The 16,489-nt window shown below is 70.1% G+C and overlaps 2 protein-coding genes across 4 annotated transcripts; both read left to right on the top strand.

Moving 5' to 3' along the window:
* The first annotated feature begins 2,225 nt into the window (after positions 1-2,225).
* CIRBP (cold inducible RNA binding protein) lies at positions 2,226-6,678 on the top strand. 3 transcript variants are annotated; one of them, XM_071210013.1, is made up of 9 exons: positions 2,241-2,320; positions 3,325-3,432; positions 3,512-3,618; positions 3,699-3,837; positions 3,920-4,001; positions 4,115-4,185; positions 4,512-5,795; positions 6,278-6,404; positions 6,552-6,678. In XM_071210013.1, exons 2-7 carry the CDS (start codon positions 3,330-3,332, stop codon positions 4,526-4,528), a joined length of 519 nt encoding a protein of 172 aa, XP_071066114.1. In that variant the 5' UTR covers positions 2,241-2,320; positions 3,325-3,329; the 3' UTR covers positions 4,529-5,795; positions 6,278-6,404; positions 6,552-6,678. The 3 variants fall into 3 exon arrangements, with proteins under 3 accessions (XP_058138185.1, XP_071066114.1, XP_058138188.1); XM_058282202.1 differs by having other exon boundaries at positions 2,226-2,320; positions 4,512-6,404; XM_058282205.2 differs by lacking the exon at positions 4,512-5,795.
* Positions 6,679-8,386: 1,708 nt separating this feature from the next.
* FAM174C (family with sequence similarity 174 member C) lies at positions 8,387-11,862 on the top strand. The gene is made up of 3 exons (XM_058282201.2): positions 8,387-8,697; positions 10,007-10,120; positions 11,517-11,862. Coding segments are annotated over exons 1-3 (396 nt in total). The 5' UTR covers positions 8,387-8,416; the 3' UTR covers positions 11,518-11,862.
* Positions 11,863-16,489: the final 4,627 nt, after the last annotated feature.

The following is a 16,489-nucleotide window of genomic DNA, read 5'->3' as shown; positions in this document are numbered from 1 at the left end:
GCCCCGGGGTGCCCCCGCCCCGCGCGCCTTTCATCCCTCCCGTGCCGGCCCAGACGCTCATTACCGCTCGCGCCCGGTCATTAGAGGGGTTCGCGGGAGGACCTGGCGTCCCGCAGCCTGGGCCCCGCGGGGAGGGGGCGGCGCGGGAGGGAGGCGGTTCCGTCCTGGCGTCGCCGCCCCGCCCTGTTTGCGCTGGGGACTGGGGGCTGAGTTTGGGGCGACGCCGAGACCTCCCCAGCCCCGGCTTGATACCCCAGGCCCCGGAGCAGGCTGCGAGCCCCGCCCCCGGCCCCGCGTGAGCTGAGGCCCCGGGGTCGCTGCGACCCCGCCCCGGGACTGCGCGCACTGGCCGTCCCAGCGGGACAGGGGAGGCCCCGCCCACGCAGGGGCACGCGTGGCGCGGCTGGAGCGAGGGGCGGGCCCGGGGCCGTGAAGGTGAGGCCGCAGCGCCCCCACGTGTCGGCTCAGAGCGCTGCCGGGCCCGGCGATCCGGGGAGCAGGTAATGTCGAGACACCGGTGGTCCCGGCCCCCGAGAGCCCCCGCGGGATCACCCTGGCGGGTCCACACCGAGTTCCAGGTATACACACGCCCAGGTAACCAGAGACGCAGATACCGAGCCAGATCCACACCTGAGCCACAGGTACCGAAACCCACGGCACAGAGCAGGTGCACACGGCGACAGGTAACCCCCCGTCACGGGCCCATGCAGGCGTGGGACACGGGTGGATGCAGGTGTGCGCCGAGCAAACCCACGTGCGGGCGTGCGCACGGCGCCGAGGCGGAGGGTCTGGTAGTAAATGCTTGGCAACTGGGTGCTGGCAGGAAGGGCAAATGAGCATGGGGCGCTGTCCCAAACCAGGTGGGGCCCAGAGGACAAGGGGAGGGGGCGCTCCTGGCCTGGGCTGCGGCAGGAAGCCGACTTGGCGGGAGAGCAGATCAGAAAGGGTGGCCTTCCTGCCCCCGGGTCTGAGGTGCTTCCCTTGAGGTCTGGGGGGTGGGGGCCCCTCCCGGCTCTCTTTGCACCGGTGACAGCAGCCGACTCGGCTGGCCGGGCCTCTCATGGTGGGCGCAAGGTGTGGAGTGGGCAGCGATGAGTGCCGCGCGCGAGTCCCGTGCATGGGGGTCTACTAGACAAGGGTGGGAGGCTGAGGCACAGAGAGGAGCTGGGACTTGCCTGGGTCCCCTGCAAAGTGGGGGCTCTGCTCTCGGAAGCCCCCAGAGCCACAACCCAGCAAGGGGGCCCTGCAAAGCCAGCTCCCCTGATAGCAGGGGTCTGGGGGACCCCGACACCGCTGGCAGCCGCTCAGCAGGGGATGTTTCTGAAACGACAGGCAAAATCCGAAGCAAGGTGGCCTTGCACACACCCGGCCCTCCCGGCGCGGGGGAGGCAGGTGGGTGGTGGCGTGGAGAATGGCGTGGTGGCTGCCTGGCGGCTGGCTGGGGCCCGAAGGCTGAGCTGAGTGTTGCGGAGAGCGCTGAGGGGTCAGCACGGAGATGCCCAGCACCCCACCAGGCAAATGCCGGGGAGTCGGCGACGCTTGGGGCCAAGGTGAAGTAGAGTCGGTAGGGAGGTAGGTGTGGCTGCAGGTTGGGGTTCGTAGGCAAACCGGCTTGGCCGAAGGTGGGCTGTTCCTAGTCTCGGGGGCTCGGGAGATGTGGGTGCTGAATATTGGGGTTCGCCCAAATTGAGGTGCGTCCCAGTGCTGGGGTGAGGCTGCGCGTGAAGTGGTGCATCCTGGGAGTTCTGGGGTGCGGGTTTTGTGGGCAAGGTATCCGGAACGATGTCTGCGTTCAGGTGAACTTGGGGTGCCTGGGAGCTGGGGCTTGGGTGGGTTTGGGGGTCCCGGCCAGGTCGGGACGTCAGCAATTGCTGCAGCCCAGCAGCGGTCGAAGTGCGGCCCACCCGGGATCCCCCCACGGGGCCTGGGTCCCTTTGTTCGCCGCCGGCGGGTGGGGGCGGCCCGCAGAAGTGGGTCAGCCCCGCCCCCCGCGGCGGCCCCGCCCCCCGCGCGCGCGGACGGGAACTGCGGCGTGCGGGCCGGAAACGCCCCCGCCGGCCGCCGCGCCCGGCGCCCGCGCGAGGGGAAGGGGCGGGGCCGCGGCGGGCCCGGCCCCCTCAGGAATGCGGGGCGCGGCCTCGGCCCCGTGGCGCCCCGGATTGGCCCGTGCGGCGCGGAGGGCGGAGCCCGGGGCGGGGCCCGGCGGCGGCGTATAAGAGGCCGGGTGCCGGCGCGCCCCCCCTCACTCGCGCGTTAGGAGGCTCGGGTGGAGGTGCTGCGCCGTCTTCCCGCCTGCGTCAGGGACCGGCCCGGCTCAGCGGTGAGGCCCTGGCGGCGCCGGCGCCGCGCAGCCCGGTCGGCGGGCGGCCCTGCAGGCGAGGCGGGGCCGCGGCGGCACGCCCCTGGGAGGGGGCGGTGGCCAGGGCGGGCCCGCGCTCCTGGCGTCCGCCCCGCCGGCGGCGTGGGCAGCGGGCGGCGAGGCCGAGTGGCGGCCGCGGGCCGTGCCGCCCGCGGGCCGGGGCCGCCGGCGACCGGGGCGCTGCCGCAAAATGGCGGCGGCGGGCTCGAGGCTGCGCCCAGCGAAATGGCGGGAGCGTCCGAGTGCCCGGATGCAGTGGCGCAGGGCGTGCGCGGGGCGCATGCGCGCGGGGCGGGGGCGGGGCCGCGTGGCTCCCGGGCAGAGCCGCGGGGCGGGCCCTGGCGCGGCGCCCCTGCCTCTGGGCCTCGGTTTCCCGTTCTTCCCGCTGGAGTCGCCCCGTTTCCGGGCCCGCCAGCGCCTCCTGGGGTCCCCGCCACCGTGCACGCCCCTCGTCCTTGCAGAGGCCTTAACTGTGAAGCTACCCTTGTCACCCAGGCCCCCGCTCCCCCGCCTGTGCCGAGGCCCTTTACTGTTCCCAAAGCACTTACCCACCCAAGAGTTGACAGGGCAGGGGGTCGGGGGAGGGCGTGCGCCTCCGCTGTGCAAAAACGGGAGGGTGCGGGGCGCCCCCGGGCCTGGCCAGTCCGTGGAGGCCAAAGTACCTGCTTTCAAGTCCAGTTCTCTAAATGGACCTTAAGGGGTCTTGAGAGGTTGCCACCCTGGCTGCAGCTAGCTGCAGGGGGCCCTCACCACGGCTCCAGCCCTCGGGGAGTCCCTGGCCGTGGACAGGGCCACTGGGGGGTGGGCGAGGGGATCATTTGAAATTAAAAGCTGGGTGTAAGTTTGGGAGCGTAGAGATGTAGGAAAATGATTTTCTGACGATTCCCCGGAGTATGCGCGTAGTTTGCAGGAAGCAGCAGGAGGGGGCGGGCGGCCAGCCACGGCTGACGCCCTCTCTGCCGCAGGCACCATGGCATCGGACGAGGGCAAGCTTTTCGTCGGGGGGCTGAGCTTCGACACCAACGAGCAGTCGCTGGAGCAGGTCTTCTCCAAGTATGGCCAGATCTCTGAAGGTGAGGTTGCCAAAGCGGGGCTGGCTGCCCGTGGGCCTGTGCGGCCTGGTGCTGACCACAGGTCTCTCTCCCCTGGCAGTGGTGGTCGTGAAAGACAGGGAGACGCAGCGGTCGCGCGGGTTTGGGTTTGTCACCTTTGAGAACATCGACGACGCCAAGGATGCCATGATGGCCATGAACGGAAAGGTGAGGGGCGGATGGCGGGATGGCCGGCTGGCCGCCGCGGGTGGGGAGGCCGGTGCCTGACAGGCTGCCTCCTTCTCCAGTCCGTAGACGGGCGACAGATCCGAGTCGACCAGGCCGGGAAGTCGTCCGACAGCCGGTCCCGCGGCTACCGGGGCGGCTCGGCCGGGGGCCGGGGCTTCTTCCGCGGAGGCCGGGGCCGGGGCCGTGGGTTTTCCAGAGGTGAGTGCGGGGCAGGTGCCGGTGCAGGTGGCGGGGGCGGTGCCGGCTGGGGCCGCGCTCATGCCGTTGTCTGTCTGCACAGGAGGGGGGGACCGAGGCTATGGGGGCAGCCGGTTCGAATCCAGGAGTGGGGGCTACGGGGGCTCCAGAGACTACTACAGCAGGTGAGGAGCCAGCTGGCTGGGGGTCCCGGCCTCGGCAGGGTGGTGAGGACAGAGCTGCCTGTCCCCCGGCAGCCAGGCGGGCCCTCCAGCGCCCATGTGTGTGCCTTCCACAGCCGGAGTCAGGGCGGTGGTTACGGTGACCGGAGCTCGGGCGGGTCCTACAGAGACAGCTACGACAGCTACGGTAAGGCCGGCTCCGAGGGCGCCACGCTGCGTGGCCTGCGGTGGGGGCCCGGCGCCCCTCGGCGCCCCCACAAGTGACTTAGGCACACGCTCAGGCCTTAGGCTGGGCTGGCCCTGAGGGTGCAGGTTGTCCTCGGCCAGGAGCCGTTTCTACCACCAAGCAGAACGCAGAGCCCCAGCGAGCACAGGTCTGGAAGGACAGGGCGAGGGCGCCGGGCGCCGGCCCGCGTGCATGGGGGGCAGGTGCTCGCAGGCCCCGCCGGGGAGTGAATGCTGCTCTTGTCGCTGACTCCGTGCCTTTACGCTCTACCTGCTTCTTGTCCTCAGCTACACACAACGAGTAAAATCCTTCCTGCTCAAGATCGTCCTTCCAATGGCTGTATATTTAAAGATTTGGGGAGCTTCGCTGAATCGTTGATGTGTAGTGGACACACCTCCTTGTATTTTCACTTTTGTAGTCACGTCAGTTCTGATCTCGTCAAACGCAGCCTGACAGCCCCTGACCCCAGATGGGCTAGTTAGCAGACTTTTTAGTTTTCGTTGTTTTCGCTTTTATCTTTTTGCGAGAAAGCGCTGTCCGTTTTTAAAGGTTTTAAAAACGTTTTGAAAAGCACTTCAGATTTTCCTTTTTTTACCATGAGCCATTATTTTTTTTTTTTAAGCCGTGGGGTTTGTGTGGGGTTTTTTCCTCTTTTTTGGGAGGGGGGTGTTGCTTTTTTGTTGTTTTTTGGTGGGGTTGGCCCCGCGACGTGGGGTGCCCCGAGTCACTGCTCTTTGAGGCCCGAGACGACTCTGAACCCACTCGCTGCCGGAAGCCGAGCGAGCGGTGGCTTTCCAACCAAACCCGTTCCGTTCTGAGCGTAGCGCGGTCGGATGGCGGCGCCTGCCTGCCTGCTCCGCCTGCGCAGAGGTGTTCTGCTCCTTGTTGTGTCCGACCTCCAGTAGACTCGCAGGCGTCCCCTGAGAGGTTCTTGAAAATGTTTATTTATATTGTCCTTTTTTACTGGAAGACGTATGCATACTCCATTGATGTTGTATTTGAAGTGGTTAAGGAATTCTTGTACGCAGTTTTCTTTGGCTTTACGAAGCCGATTAAAGGACCGTCTGAAACGAACTTTGCTCTGACAATTTCCCTTTCATTGCACAACACACTGCTGCGGGCTCGCGGCATCAGACTGAGCAGGCAGGGCAGGCTGAGGAGCGGCGGGTCCCCGCGTCCTCCTCGGGCCGCACGGAGCAGGACAAGGAGGACGGCAGGAGCCCGGCACCGGACGGGCCTGTTAGGACAGCCGACGGCCCTCAGTGTCAGTGGTGAGCCAGGTGGGCGACGGGCGGGCAGCGCAGAAGCAGGGCAGCCCCGGGAGGCCCCGGGGTCAGGCGGCCCCGCAGAGACGGACGTCTAGGCTCGGGCCAGGGGGCGGTGGCCCCTGTGGGGCGACCACAGGCGCGGGGGAGTAGCTAGCCCGCCGGTGCGCTGCGTGCGGAGCGGTCTCTGCTGCCTCTGGAAGCCGCGGCCCCCTGGAGAGCAGCAGTGTTGTGCGCCCAACAGCCACCTCAGACGAAAGCCGCTTCCCTGGCTAGCTCATATGTGGAAGTAGCCTGTGCTCCGAGGTAACGCCTTCTGCTCGTGCCCGCTGCCCTTCTCTTGCCGAGAGCTCGTTTGAAAGTAGAGCCACAGCCCGGGGAGTGGTCCTTTGACTGGTTGTTGTAACTTTTTAAAAAGTCGAGCTAGAACCGAGCGCCGGGCCTGGTGCCCGCCCAGCCCTGCCCGCAGCCCGGGCAGTCACCTCGCTGGTGGGCAGGAGGGGGCCAGGCACCCCGCCTCTCGGATGTCTTGTTCATGGTTGACAGTCTGTTCAGACTCCTAAAGCCACTGCGACCAAGTGCGCTCAGAAGCCTCGCTGCCGCCATCGGTTCCCCCGAGCCCACACCGGTGTCTGAGCAGCCCCGTCCCCAGCGGGTAGCGGGCTCTGCGTGGAGGGGACGTGGCCAGCTGAGGCCCTCGTAGGCGCTCCGGATGGTCTCGGGGAGGCAGGCGGGCGGCTGTGACCCGCTGGCGGGGATGTCGGCGTCACGCACCTTTGCTTTGGCAGGGTGAAGGGGACTGAGCGGAGCCGATCGGCTCGACGGCGGCGATGACTGTCCCCGGAGGGACGCTACCCGAAGCAGCTTGCGGCAGGGAGAGCCGGAGACAGGGCGCCTGCCTGCGGCTTGTCGCCTGTGAGTGTGTGTGCCAGCGGGCATGGCCCACCCTTGTCCCCTCACCTGCCTGGGCCCTTCTGGGGGATGGTGGCACTCCACGGGGTGTCCTCCCCTAGTGCAGGTCGCCGTGTCCTTTCCTGCTCACCTTCCTTGTCTCTCCTGCAGGTACTTTGAGGGCGAAGGTCATTCCAGGGGACGGCCACTGCGTGCTGGCGGTTTGCACTGCAGACAGGTTTCCTGCAGCTCAGGACGCGGAGAGCCAGACCCCAATAAAGGGCTGTGTGCCACCAGAGCTGTCCGCGTCTGCTTCCGGCTGTGCCGTCGGTCCAGGGAACCTTGGGGCTGCTGGGTGGAGACAGGGCTGGGGGGCGGGGCAGGGACCCCGCGGGCAGGAAGCCTGGCGGCCTCCACTGGGCCCACTGAGGACACGGGCTCCCACGGTCACTCCCCAGCTTGGGCTCCCTCACCTCACTGGGGGATTTTTGGGGTCCGAGAATCCAAGGGGGCCGCGCAGGCACAGGCCAAGCCTTGGCCCTGGCCCTGGCCCTGGGCCTGGGTTCTGCCTGGCTGGTGGGACCCCGCAGGCAGCTCAGCATCTGAGCTGGCTGAGCTGGCCCTGTCCTCCTCCCCTGTGGCAGAGTGCCTGGGGCCGAGCCTGCCACCTCGACGCGGTGGTCCCTGGCCAGGTGCCCCTCATCGTTCCTGCTTGAGAGAACCGGAGGAGCGGGCGGGAGGGGAGGGCAGCTCCCTTCCTGAGGCCAGGGGCCAGGGCAGCGGGCAGGCCGGAAGGCCCGAAGGCCCGTCCCTCCAGGTGCCGTGTCCTGCCCGTTGCAGGCTGGGGGCTGCCCGCCGGCTAGCCCTCGGCGGACCGAGCCACAGTCCAGCCCAGGGCCCTGGGTGGGCCTGCTGACGGGAGGTGGGGCGAGGGGGCCACGCCGAGGCCCACCTCTGGCTGGCGCTGCCCGACTGCGGACAGCTGCAGTCGAAGGGGCCGAGCCCATCCGTGGACATGGCCTGCCCAACATCTATGGCCCCATCGTGCCAAGGCTGATGTTGGCACGTGGGTGCTAGGCTAGGTCCTAGTTGCCCTCCGAGGCACAGTGTCCGCTTGAGTCCCCAGGGAGGCCAGGTCACTGCAGACCCCCCATCCCCCCACCCCTCGCCTGCCTCGGGATTGGGCGGTGCTGCCTGGCAGGCTTGGGGCCGTGGGCCACGTGGCACCCACCGCACCCATGGGGGTCCCAGGCTGTGTCAGCCTCGGACGGGATGGGGCCTGCTCCCCTGCCCCAACTGCCAGCCTGTGACCCGTTCCTGCCCGTGCTGCCGGCAGCTCAGATCCCTAAACTCAATTGGGAGTAGGTCAGCCTCCAGGACGGAGGCCTCCTGGACTGGTAGAAGCTTCCTCCACTCCCCGAAAGACCTTAAACGAGGACAGCCGCCGGCCTGGGCCAGGAGCACGCAGGGCCTTGTATGCGGCTCGATGGCCCTTGGGGCGGAGGGGTGGCTGCTTCTCTTTGGGCCCAGCCTTCCTGACACCAGGACACCCTCGGGTCCCAGGGTCCCCGGCCCGAGGCTCATCCGGCCGTGCGCTCAGCCCAGCCCAAGCGCTCTCGGGGCGCGGGGGCATCGGGTTCTAGGAGCGGGTGGTCCTCCCCTCGAGGTGCTGGGCCGTGGCAGGGCCAGCTGGGGCCGCATCAGGAGGGCCCCGCTGCTTTACAGGTCAGCGCGTGAGAGGACAGTGGAAGACGGGGCCCTAGAATCGGGTTAAGGGGAAACAGGCCCAGTGAGTCAGGACAGGCTGTGGCCAGGGCCTCAAGCCGACCAAGGCGGCGGTGGCTAGCGGGGCGGGGCGCCGCAGGCCAGGGGTGGCCTTCGGGGGACCCAGAACCACGCCGCGCGGCGGCCGGGGGCGTGGCCAGGGCGTGGTTGGGACCGGGCCCGCCCCCGTGGCCCATTGGCTAGCTCCGCCCCACGCGGCCTGAGTGACAAGCGCCGGCAGGGCGGGGCGCCGCCACCGCTTCCGCCGGGCCATGGGGCCGCGCGTGCCGCCGCTGCCGCTGCTGCTGCTGCTGTTGCTGCCGCTCTTGCCGCTGGCGCTGCCGGGCGGAACCCCGGGGCCCGAGCCGCCGCCCGCAGGGCCCACTCTGCCGCCGCCGCCGCCCGCCGCGGCGAACGGGAGCCAGCCGGGCCCGCCGGCCAACGGCACGCACCCGGGGCCGCCGGCGGAGGGCTCGGCGGTGCTGCGCTCCTTCTACGTGCTCACGGGTCTCAGCGGCCTGACGGCGCTCTACTTCCTCATCCGGGCCCTCAGGTGCGTCAGGGCACGCCGCCGCCGCCAATCAGCGCGCGCGTCGCGCGTCACGTGCTGGCCCGCGGGCCCCGCCCACGGCTCTGCGAAGGCGGCGGCACGTGACTGGCGGGCGGCACGTGACTCGCCCGCGGCCCTGCCCGCGGCTCCGGGCGGCGCTGTCCGGCGGGGTTGGGGTCCGCCCCCGGGCTGTCACCCTCGCGGCCTCCGGAGCCCCAGCTCGGGCCCGAGGAGCGCGAGGCTGCCCGTTCTCCAGCCGAAGCTCCGGGCGGGCCCGGTGGGGTCGGGGCCTGCCGCGGGTCCCCGCGGTCGCCCTGCGGCTCCGGGGAGGCCGCCGCGGGCTTTGCCCCCGGACATCCCAGGCCTCGACCGCTGTCGTCTCGGCGCCGTCGTCCGCCCTCGGCTGGAGCTGCCTTCGGCCAAGACCCCTTGGGGCTCCCGAGTTTTGTGCCATTTTGCTTGTGTACCCCCTCTTCGTGCTCGGCGACAGTAAGAGCGGCCCGCCAAACAAACCAGCCTGGCCAGCCCCGTCCCCGCCGCACAGCCCTGTCACCACTCTCAGGGTCGGGGTGAGAGAAGGGGCCTCAGGAATTCCTGGCGCTGGAGCCAGACCTTTATCAGCACCCACTGTGGGGGCCACCCCACCCCTGGCTCCTCCTTCAGCCCCCAGGGCTGGCCGGGGGTCAGAGCCCAGGTCTGCTGACGGCTCTGAAGAGTTGAGGGTTTTCTTCCCCCACTCCCACTGCCGCTGCCCTGCCCAGTGGGACACCGCCCAGACCTCCCTTTGGCTTCCTCTTGCGTGCAGACGTTCTGGACGTTTGTCACACGTCTCACCACCTTCCTCACAGTCACCATCAGCGTGAGACCAGACGCCTCACAGGGCTGAGGGCTGACGCGCCTGGCTCCTGGCCTGCCCCCTCCCCTCCCTTCCCTGTGGCCACCTACTCAGTGGGTGTTTGCCTCCTTCCTTCCTCTGGCATCCGCAGCGGGGAAGGGCAGGTTTGGGCCTGAGACCTTCCTCGGTGTGTTTTGGGACTCTGGCGATTCCTCGCCCTTCTCCAAGTCTCAGTTTTTTCGTCCTTAAAAAGGGTGCATCGGCTGCGGGAGGTGGGTGGGTGCAGGAAAAGCCTGGCCCGGGGCCCGCAGAGGGAGCTGTCTCTTTGCCGCCTCCAAAGAACAGCTCCGCTTTGGGGGCTGGGAAGACGGAGAGCGCGGCCAGCGGGGAGGGGAACCGGGGAAGGAGGGCGGCGGGCCGGGGCGCCGGTGGCCCGGGGCCCGGACGGACGCTGAGTGGGTCTCGCTGTGCCTCCAGGGTGAGGAGGCCGCAGCGGAGGAGGTACGGGCTCCTGGCCAACACCGAGGACCCCCGTGACATGGCTTTGTCCAGCGACGAGGAGACGGTCTTTGAGACGCGGAACCTGAGATGGTAGGGCAGCCCCCCCCCCAGGTGCTTCTAGGTGGGTGCCAGGCGGTGCCAGCCTGGCTACAGAAAGGGGCGGGAGGGCTTCTCGGCGCACAGCCTTGGCCACGACCCCTCTCCTACACTCAGCAGCCCCTTACAGCCCCTTTGAGGCAGGGCAGGAGCTGTAGCCGTCGAGTTAGAGAATTCCCCAGGCATTCGTAGGCCTTGGAAAGTTGCTCTAGGCCTGCACCTGCCGGGCAAGGTCAGTCAGGTGCCCCGGGGTGGGTGGTGGTCTTCCGGGCAGGTGGTACACAAAGACCCGGAGCCAGGTAGAAATGGGGTTTGATTGGGGGGGGGCAGGGGCGGGGCCAGAGCCAGGCAGCAGGGTTTTCTGGGGGCAGGGGGTTGCCGTGGGCGGCATGGCCTTGGGAGCGGGCAGCCATGGAGGCTGGCAGCTCTGGCTGCAGGGTCAGGGCCTCGGGGGGCATCTCGTCCACCTGCCCTGGTGGGCAGGCAGGCTAGGGGTGGTGGGTGCGGGCAGGGCTCTCTGGCCTGGGCAGTTTCAGGGTGGGCCGCAGGCACAGCTCCTCTGTCCAGTGTGGGGGAGCAAGGTGGGTGGGTGCCAAGTCTGCTGGGGACTGCGGTGACACATACCCCAGCCCGGGCGGCCCGAGCTGCAGACACTTAGCCCGTTCTCCCACCAAGCTGTCGGCAGGGGCAGCTTTCTTTGCGTCTGGGGTCGCTTGGTGGTGACCCCTACCTCAGGTCGTGCCCGCGCTGCCTGCCATGCGTGGGGCCACCCGTGCTCCGCTTACGAGGGACCTGTTCGTACTGGAGGGAGGTTCCGCCCATCCTCCAGCCCTGTCGTTCTTGGGGTTTTTTTTAGATTTTATTTTTTGTTTATTTCTCCCCCCTTCCCCCGTCTGTGCTCTGTGTCCATTCGGCTGTGTGTTCTTCTGTGTCGGCTTATATTCTTGAATCTGTTTCGTCTGCGTCACCTTGCTGCATCAGTTCTTCGTGTGTGTGGCGCCATTCCTGGGCAGGCTGCGCTTTCTTTCACGCTGGGCGGCTCTCCTACGGGGCGCACTCCTTGTACGTGGGGCTCCCCTACACGGGGACACCCCTGCGTGGCACGACACTCCTTGCGCGCGTCAGCACTGCGCATGGGCCAGCTCCACACGGGTCAAGGAGGCCCGGGGTTTGAACCCTGGACCTCTCAGGTAGTAGGCGGACGCCCTAACCACTGGGCCAAGTCCACTTCCCTGTCCTCGTCCTAACTAACAGGAGTCAAGACAATCCCAGCTGCGGAAGCGCTCGCCGCCCCTGGGCGGGCCCGGGCTTGCATGTGACTCTGTGGGGGACGTCATTCAGTCCAAGTAGGGTCCCTTCCTGCTCTTACCCCTTCCCCCTCACCTTCCAGATGCCACCAGGAGCCAGCGGACGCTGCAGTTCCAGTGACCTTGGGGACAGGAGAGCGGACGCCCCGCGCCTGGGGGTGCCCGCCGAAGCCCCCACTGCCTCTGGGACAGCCCGTTGCCCTGCCAGCCCCAAGCGCGCCCGTCGGAGGCCGCCTGGTGGAGGCTGCAGGGCAGAAGCCCGAGTGGCCGCGACGGCCCCGCCCAGGACTCCGAGGCACCTCAGGCTGGCCTGCGCCCGGCTGCGCCCTGCCCGCTGGAACGCCCACCAGCTTGCCCGGGAACGTCCCTGCAGGGCCAGGGGCGGTAAATAAACACGGGGCAGGGCCTCTGCGGGCCGTGCCGACTCCACGTCCGGGTCTCCTGGCTCAGGGTACCGTGGGGGGACTGCAGAGAGGGGGCTCCTCTAGGCTGTAGGCCTCAGTTTCCCCAGCTGGGGCCAAGCTGGGCTCCGCTGGCCTCACACTCCACCCTGTCCCAGTTGTCCAGGCGTCAGGCGGGGATATAAAACGGGTGAGCTCACGGGGACCTTTTCCAGCTCAAGGTCTGTCTTTCTGGTTTACTGAGAACTCCTATTCACCCATCAAAGCCCCTGCCCCAGGGCTCCCGCCTCCTTGCCACCCTTGAGGGCTCTGTCCTCTTGGATCCCAGACTCACTCCACCAGCCGGGGGGTCTCGGGGGGTTTCCACGGCTCCCAAGCCGCAGTGCGTGGGGTCGTCGTGAACCTGCTGCCCAGCCCTGGCCTGTGTCCCCTCCCCACGGCACACGGAGGGGAGAAGCCGGCCTGCGGCCCCCGGTCTCCCTGAGTCTGGCCAAAGTCTTTCCAGGCTCATCTGGCTCCCTGGGGCCCCTGGGAGCTCCCGGCCGCCCGGCGTCCTGCTGAGCCGCCACCACCAGGTGGCAGCCACGCGCCGGCAGCGGGCCCCGGACCCAAGCCCGGCTTCTCCAGGGCAGGGTGTCCCCAGCCCCTCGGGATTTCCCGCCCCTTGAGGGCTAAGCCGCGCAGAGGGCAAACGGGCCAGCGCCGTCTGGCCCGGGGTCTCAGTCGTGGAGTCCAGCGGCTTCTCTGTCACGCCCCTGTCTTCATCCCGCGCCCACAGCCTGCTCCCCTCTCCCCCCCATCCCCTCCTGCGTTCCTCCACCACTGCCTCCGGGAAGTCCACCCTGACTGCCTGCCACCCCGGCCTGTCTGTGAAAGGGCCAGCAATTCCCACGGGAAGGGGGCAACGGCTGGACACCCGGGAGGCCTTCCTGGAGAAGGCGGGCTGTGGTGGGGATAGCCCCTGGGGTCCCACAGGCGGGAACAGTGCCCACGTCTGGACGTGCTCCCGGGCACCCCTTACACTCCCGTCCGTGCCCGTCTCCGCTGCCCGCCTCCCCCGCGGGGCCTCCCTGAGGGCCCTGGAGGGGGTAGGGAGGGCACCTGGGAGGGGTCCGGGCCTGGACAGCGGCCACCCCCGAGGCGACCTGACGGTTGTCAGGAGCGGGAAGCCTCCCGGGCACAGCACCCCCAGCCTCTCGCCCGTGTCCCCCCGGGGCCCAGGGTACACCTGACCCCGCGGGACGCAGCCCCCACCGTGGGAGCTCCTCCCCCCACGCTCCGTGGAGCTTCAAAAGGCGCGTTGATCATCCTAATGAGGTCAGGGAACCCGCGCTCGCGCCGCCCCTGCCAAGGTTAATGCGCCATTAGTGGGGAGCGACCGACAGGGGCTGCGGCGCCGGCGACACGCCGGGCCCACGGGCGGCTGTGCGCGTGTGGGGCGCGGAGGGCCGCCAGGCACAGCCGGGGACACGCTGCACACAGGACGTGGCGCGAGGCCACAGACCATGCGGGGGGCGGTTATAAGAATCATGGCCACGACATGCCCGGGACATGGGAACACATGCACGGGACACACGGACACGCAGCACACAGGATGCAGATGCACCACGTGTGCACGGGGACACACGGACAGGTGGGTGCTGGACAGACACGTGCTGGTGACTGCTGAGATCCCAGGCTCAGGCTCGCAGCCCCCCGCCGCCTCCCCCGCCACGAAGCCGGCCAGGCCGTGGCTGCGCAGCCACCCGAGCAGCCGAGGCCCACGGGGTCCCTGGGCTGCCGCTGGCCACGCGGGGCAGCTCAGTCCACGTCGCTCCCCGGTGGCCACAGACAGGCCCCCACCCGGAGCTCCCGCCTCTCCACTGGGGAAATAGGGACGGGGGAGGCCGAGGAATGGCTGGGGGCTGGGCCTGAGCAGCTGGACACATGGTGGGGACATGGGAAGGACACGTGGGGCGAGGCATGTTGGGGGGGGGAGGAGGAAGGGGGAGGGGAGTAGCGGAGAGGAGGAGGGAGGGGTGGGGGAGGAGGGGGAGGAGGGGGGCGGCAGCACCGCGGGTCGGTGTGGGGTCGCAGAACGGGGGTCTGGGTGGGGTTCCCGGCTCCCCTCTCTCCTCTAGGCCTGGGGACGCCCCGCTCTGCCCTTGGGGACTCTGGACCAGGCTGGGCCCGCCACCCGCCCTCCTGCAGTGACCACTGGCCCGGGGCTCCCGCCCGCTGCAGCCCCCCGGCCTCCGCGGCAACCCCCTCCCGCCCGGCTGACCAGGAACCGCGGAGAACCGCCCAGGCCCGAGCAGGCGGCAGATTTGGTTCAATTTATTCCATAATGAGAAATTTCTCCTCGCATATTTTTAGCTTCCCGCGCACCGCTGTGGCCTTTGAAGGCAAAGGGGCTGCCGGCCGCTGATCCCAGCCCCGCAGGCCAGGGCGGCGCGGGGCCGGGGCGGGGGGAAGGCGGGCAGCAGGCGGCGGGCAGGGCGCGGCGCACGGTGGGCCTGGGCTGGACGAGGCCCCCCGAAGCCGGAGCGGACCCCAGGCCGTGTGTGCGGGCGGTGGGCGGGGTAGGACCCGCTCCGCAGACCCTGCTCCACGACCCCTGACCCTCTGCGCCCTGACCCCGCAGCGAGCCTGACCCCTGACCCTCGACTGCAAGCCAGCCCCGGAAGGACCCCCGAGCCCCCTGGCTGAGCCTCGGGCCCGGGGCGCCTCGAGCGGGACGGGACCCCGCACAGACCCCCGCAGGGCCGGGGTCCCCAGGAGCGGCCCGCGCCCGCCTCGCCCAGGGCGGCCTCCGCGCCCTGCCCTCCCCGCCCGGCGCCCGCGCCTGGGGCGGCCGGCAGGCTCGGGGCGGTGGAGCGGGGGACGCGCAGCCTTTGTTCCCTGTCCCTGCTCGGCTCTGACCTTGAGAGGGAGACAAGAACAGAAGGAAGCGGAGCCGCGGCTCCGATCCCGCGCCGGCGCCGGCCGCGTGCCTCGGTGGCCCTTGCATGCAAATGCGCTGACCTGGCCGGGCCTTCCCGCGGCGGCCCCCGGCGCCCCCTCTGCAGGGCTGCCCGCCCGGTGCGGCCTGGGCGGCGCGGGCTCCTGGGCCGCTCCCCCCGGGAGCTCACACCTGGCCGGGTGGGACGTGGGCGCAGCGCCCAGCCCCCCACCTCTCTGAGAGCAGCCCCCGGGGACCCGGCCAGGCCTGAGCTCAGGTCCGGCTGCTCGGGGGTGCCTTCCCGACCCGTCGGGCGCACAGGGCCCCACTTCCTGGAACCCCTGGCAGGGCCTGGGGACCCCAGGGCCCGACTGCAACCCCTGCTGGCTGAGCGGGGGCGGCCCCGGCCCCCCCCCCCGGGGGCATTTCCTGCTCCTGGGTGGGGACAGGCCTTCCAAGGAGCAGCCCACCAGGGCGCGGGCGGGCACAGGCGAACCCCGGGCAAGAGCAGAGCAGGGCAAAGGTCAGGGGTCGCCGGGGGAGACGGGGCAGAGGCGGCGGCTCGGGGAGGGCCACCCCGGGGTCGGCGGTGGGATGGACGCGACCCACACCGCGTCCTCGCTGGTGGCACCGGCTGGTTTGCCGTTGTCCAGGCCCTCCCGTCCTGGTCATCCCTCCACGGGGACCTGCCCGTCTGAGGGTCCCAGCTGCGGTTTCTTCTCTGCCCCAGGCCAGGACAAGGGAAGCAAACCCAGAGGGGGAGGCCGGCCGGGCTGCCCTGGCACATTCCGGCCGACACTTGGTGACAGCGTACTCTCCAGAGGCTGCGCCCTGTGCCCGCCCCACGCGCGTGCCACCTGTTGGCCTCTTCTGTGTTGACTGATCCTACTCCAGGCTCCCACTCTGGGCTGCTCGGACCCAGCACGCACTGAGCACCCACTGTGAGCCAGGCTTCGTCAGGGCACAGGTAGCAAGGCCTGTCCGTGTTCACGGATGAGGGGACAGAGACCCAGAGAGGCCACGTGACCCCTCGAGGTCCCCCAGGGGGCGGCGGGGTCCAGTGCTTCGGGCGTGCAGCTGGGCTGCTCAGCGGAGCCCGCTCGGCCTGGGTGGGGATTTTCGGGTCCGGGGGTCCACGGCGTCCGCGGCTCCTCGCTGCCCCCCAGGCCCTGCGGGCCCAGCTTGGGGACTGGAATGGAGAGGACGGTGGCTTTGAGGCCCCTTCTCCTCTTCGCCGCGCCGCCGCGCCGCGGTTTTGATCTGGGACCCTCCGGCCCGGCGGTGCAGACTGGGGCGTGCGTGGGGGCCTGGCAGGGCCGGGGGTCACTCGGGCAGGGCCCCGCAGCCGCCGGCGCGGGCGGGGGGCGCGGGGCGGGCGGGAGACCCCGGCGCAGCCCCCGCGTGGCTGGGGCGCGGCGAGAGGGGGCGCCCGCGGCCCGGCCTGCGCGCGGGCGGGACAAAGGCCGGAGCCCCCGCCCCTCCCCGGCGGCCGCCCGCGCTCCGAGCGTCCGCGCGCGGCCGGGCCCCGGCGCCCCGCGCCCCCCCCGGCGCCCCGCCCCGCCGCCGCCTGACTTCTCGGCGCCCGAGGTCGTGCGCGCGGAGGCGGGGGCGCCCGGGGATCTCCAAGCGCCGCCGCGCCCTCCGCGCGCCTCCCCGGCCCTCCCGCGCGGCGGCGGCGGGGGCGGAGACGGCGGGCAGGCGGCGGCCCGGCGAGCGCGGCGGCCGGACAGGGGCC

The sequence above is a fragment of the Dasypus novemcinctus genome, chromosome 19 (assembly GCF_030445035.2).
Source record: "Dasypus novemcinctus isolate mDasNov1 chromosome 19, mDasNov1.1.hap2, whole genome shotgun sequence".
NCBI classification, from domain to species: Eukaryota; Metazoa; Chordata; class Mammalia; order Cingulata; family Dasypodidae; genus Dasypus; species Dasypus novemcinctus.
Note: the sequence above shows the minus strand (reverse complement) of the source record. Positions and strands in the feature narration are given on the sequence as shown.

Excerpts from the sequence above, each read along its gene's own strand:
- CIRBP (XM_058282202.1), top strand. The coding sequence starts at position 3,330 with ATGGCATCGGACGAGGGCAAGCTTTTCGTCGGGGGGCTGAGCTTCGAC. Across the intron at positions 3,619-3,698 it reads TGATGGCCATGAACGGAAAG|TCCGTAGACGGGCGACAGAT; the intron begins GTGAGGGGCGGA and ends CTCCTTCTCCAG. Across the intron at positions 3,838-3,919 it reads GGGCCGTGGGTTTTCCAGAG|GAGGGGGGGACCGAGGCTAT; the intron begins GTGAGTGCGGGG and ends CTGTCTGCACAG.
- FAM174C (XM_058282201.2), top strand. The coding sequence starts at position 8,417 with ATGGGGCCGCGCGTGCCGCCGCTGCCGCTGCTGCTGCTGCTGTTGCTG. Across the intron at positions 8,698-10,006 it reads TTCCTCATCCGGGCCCTCAG|GGTGAGGAGGCCGCAGCGGA; the intron begins GTGCGTCAGGGC and ends CTGTGCCTCCAG.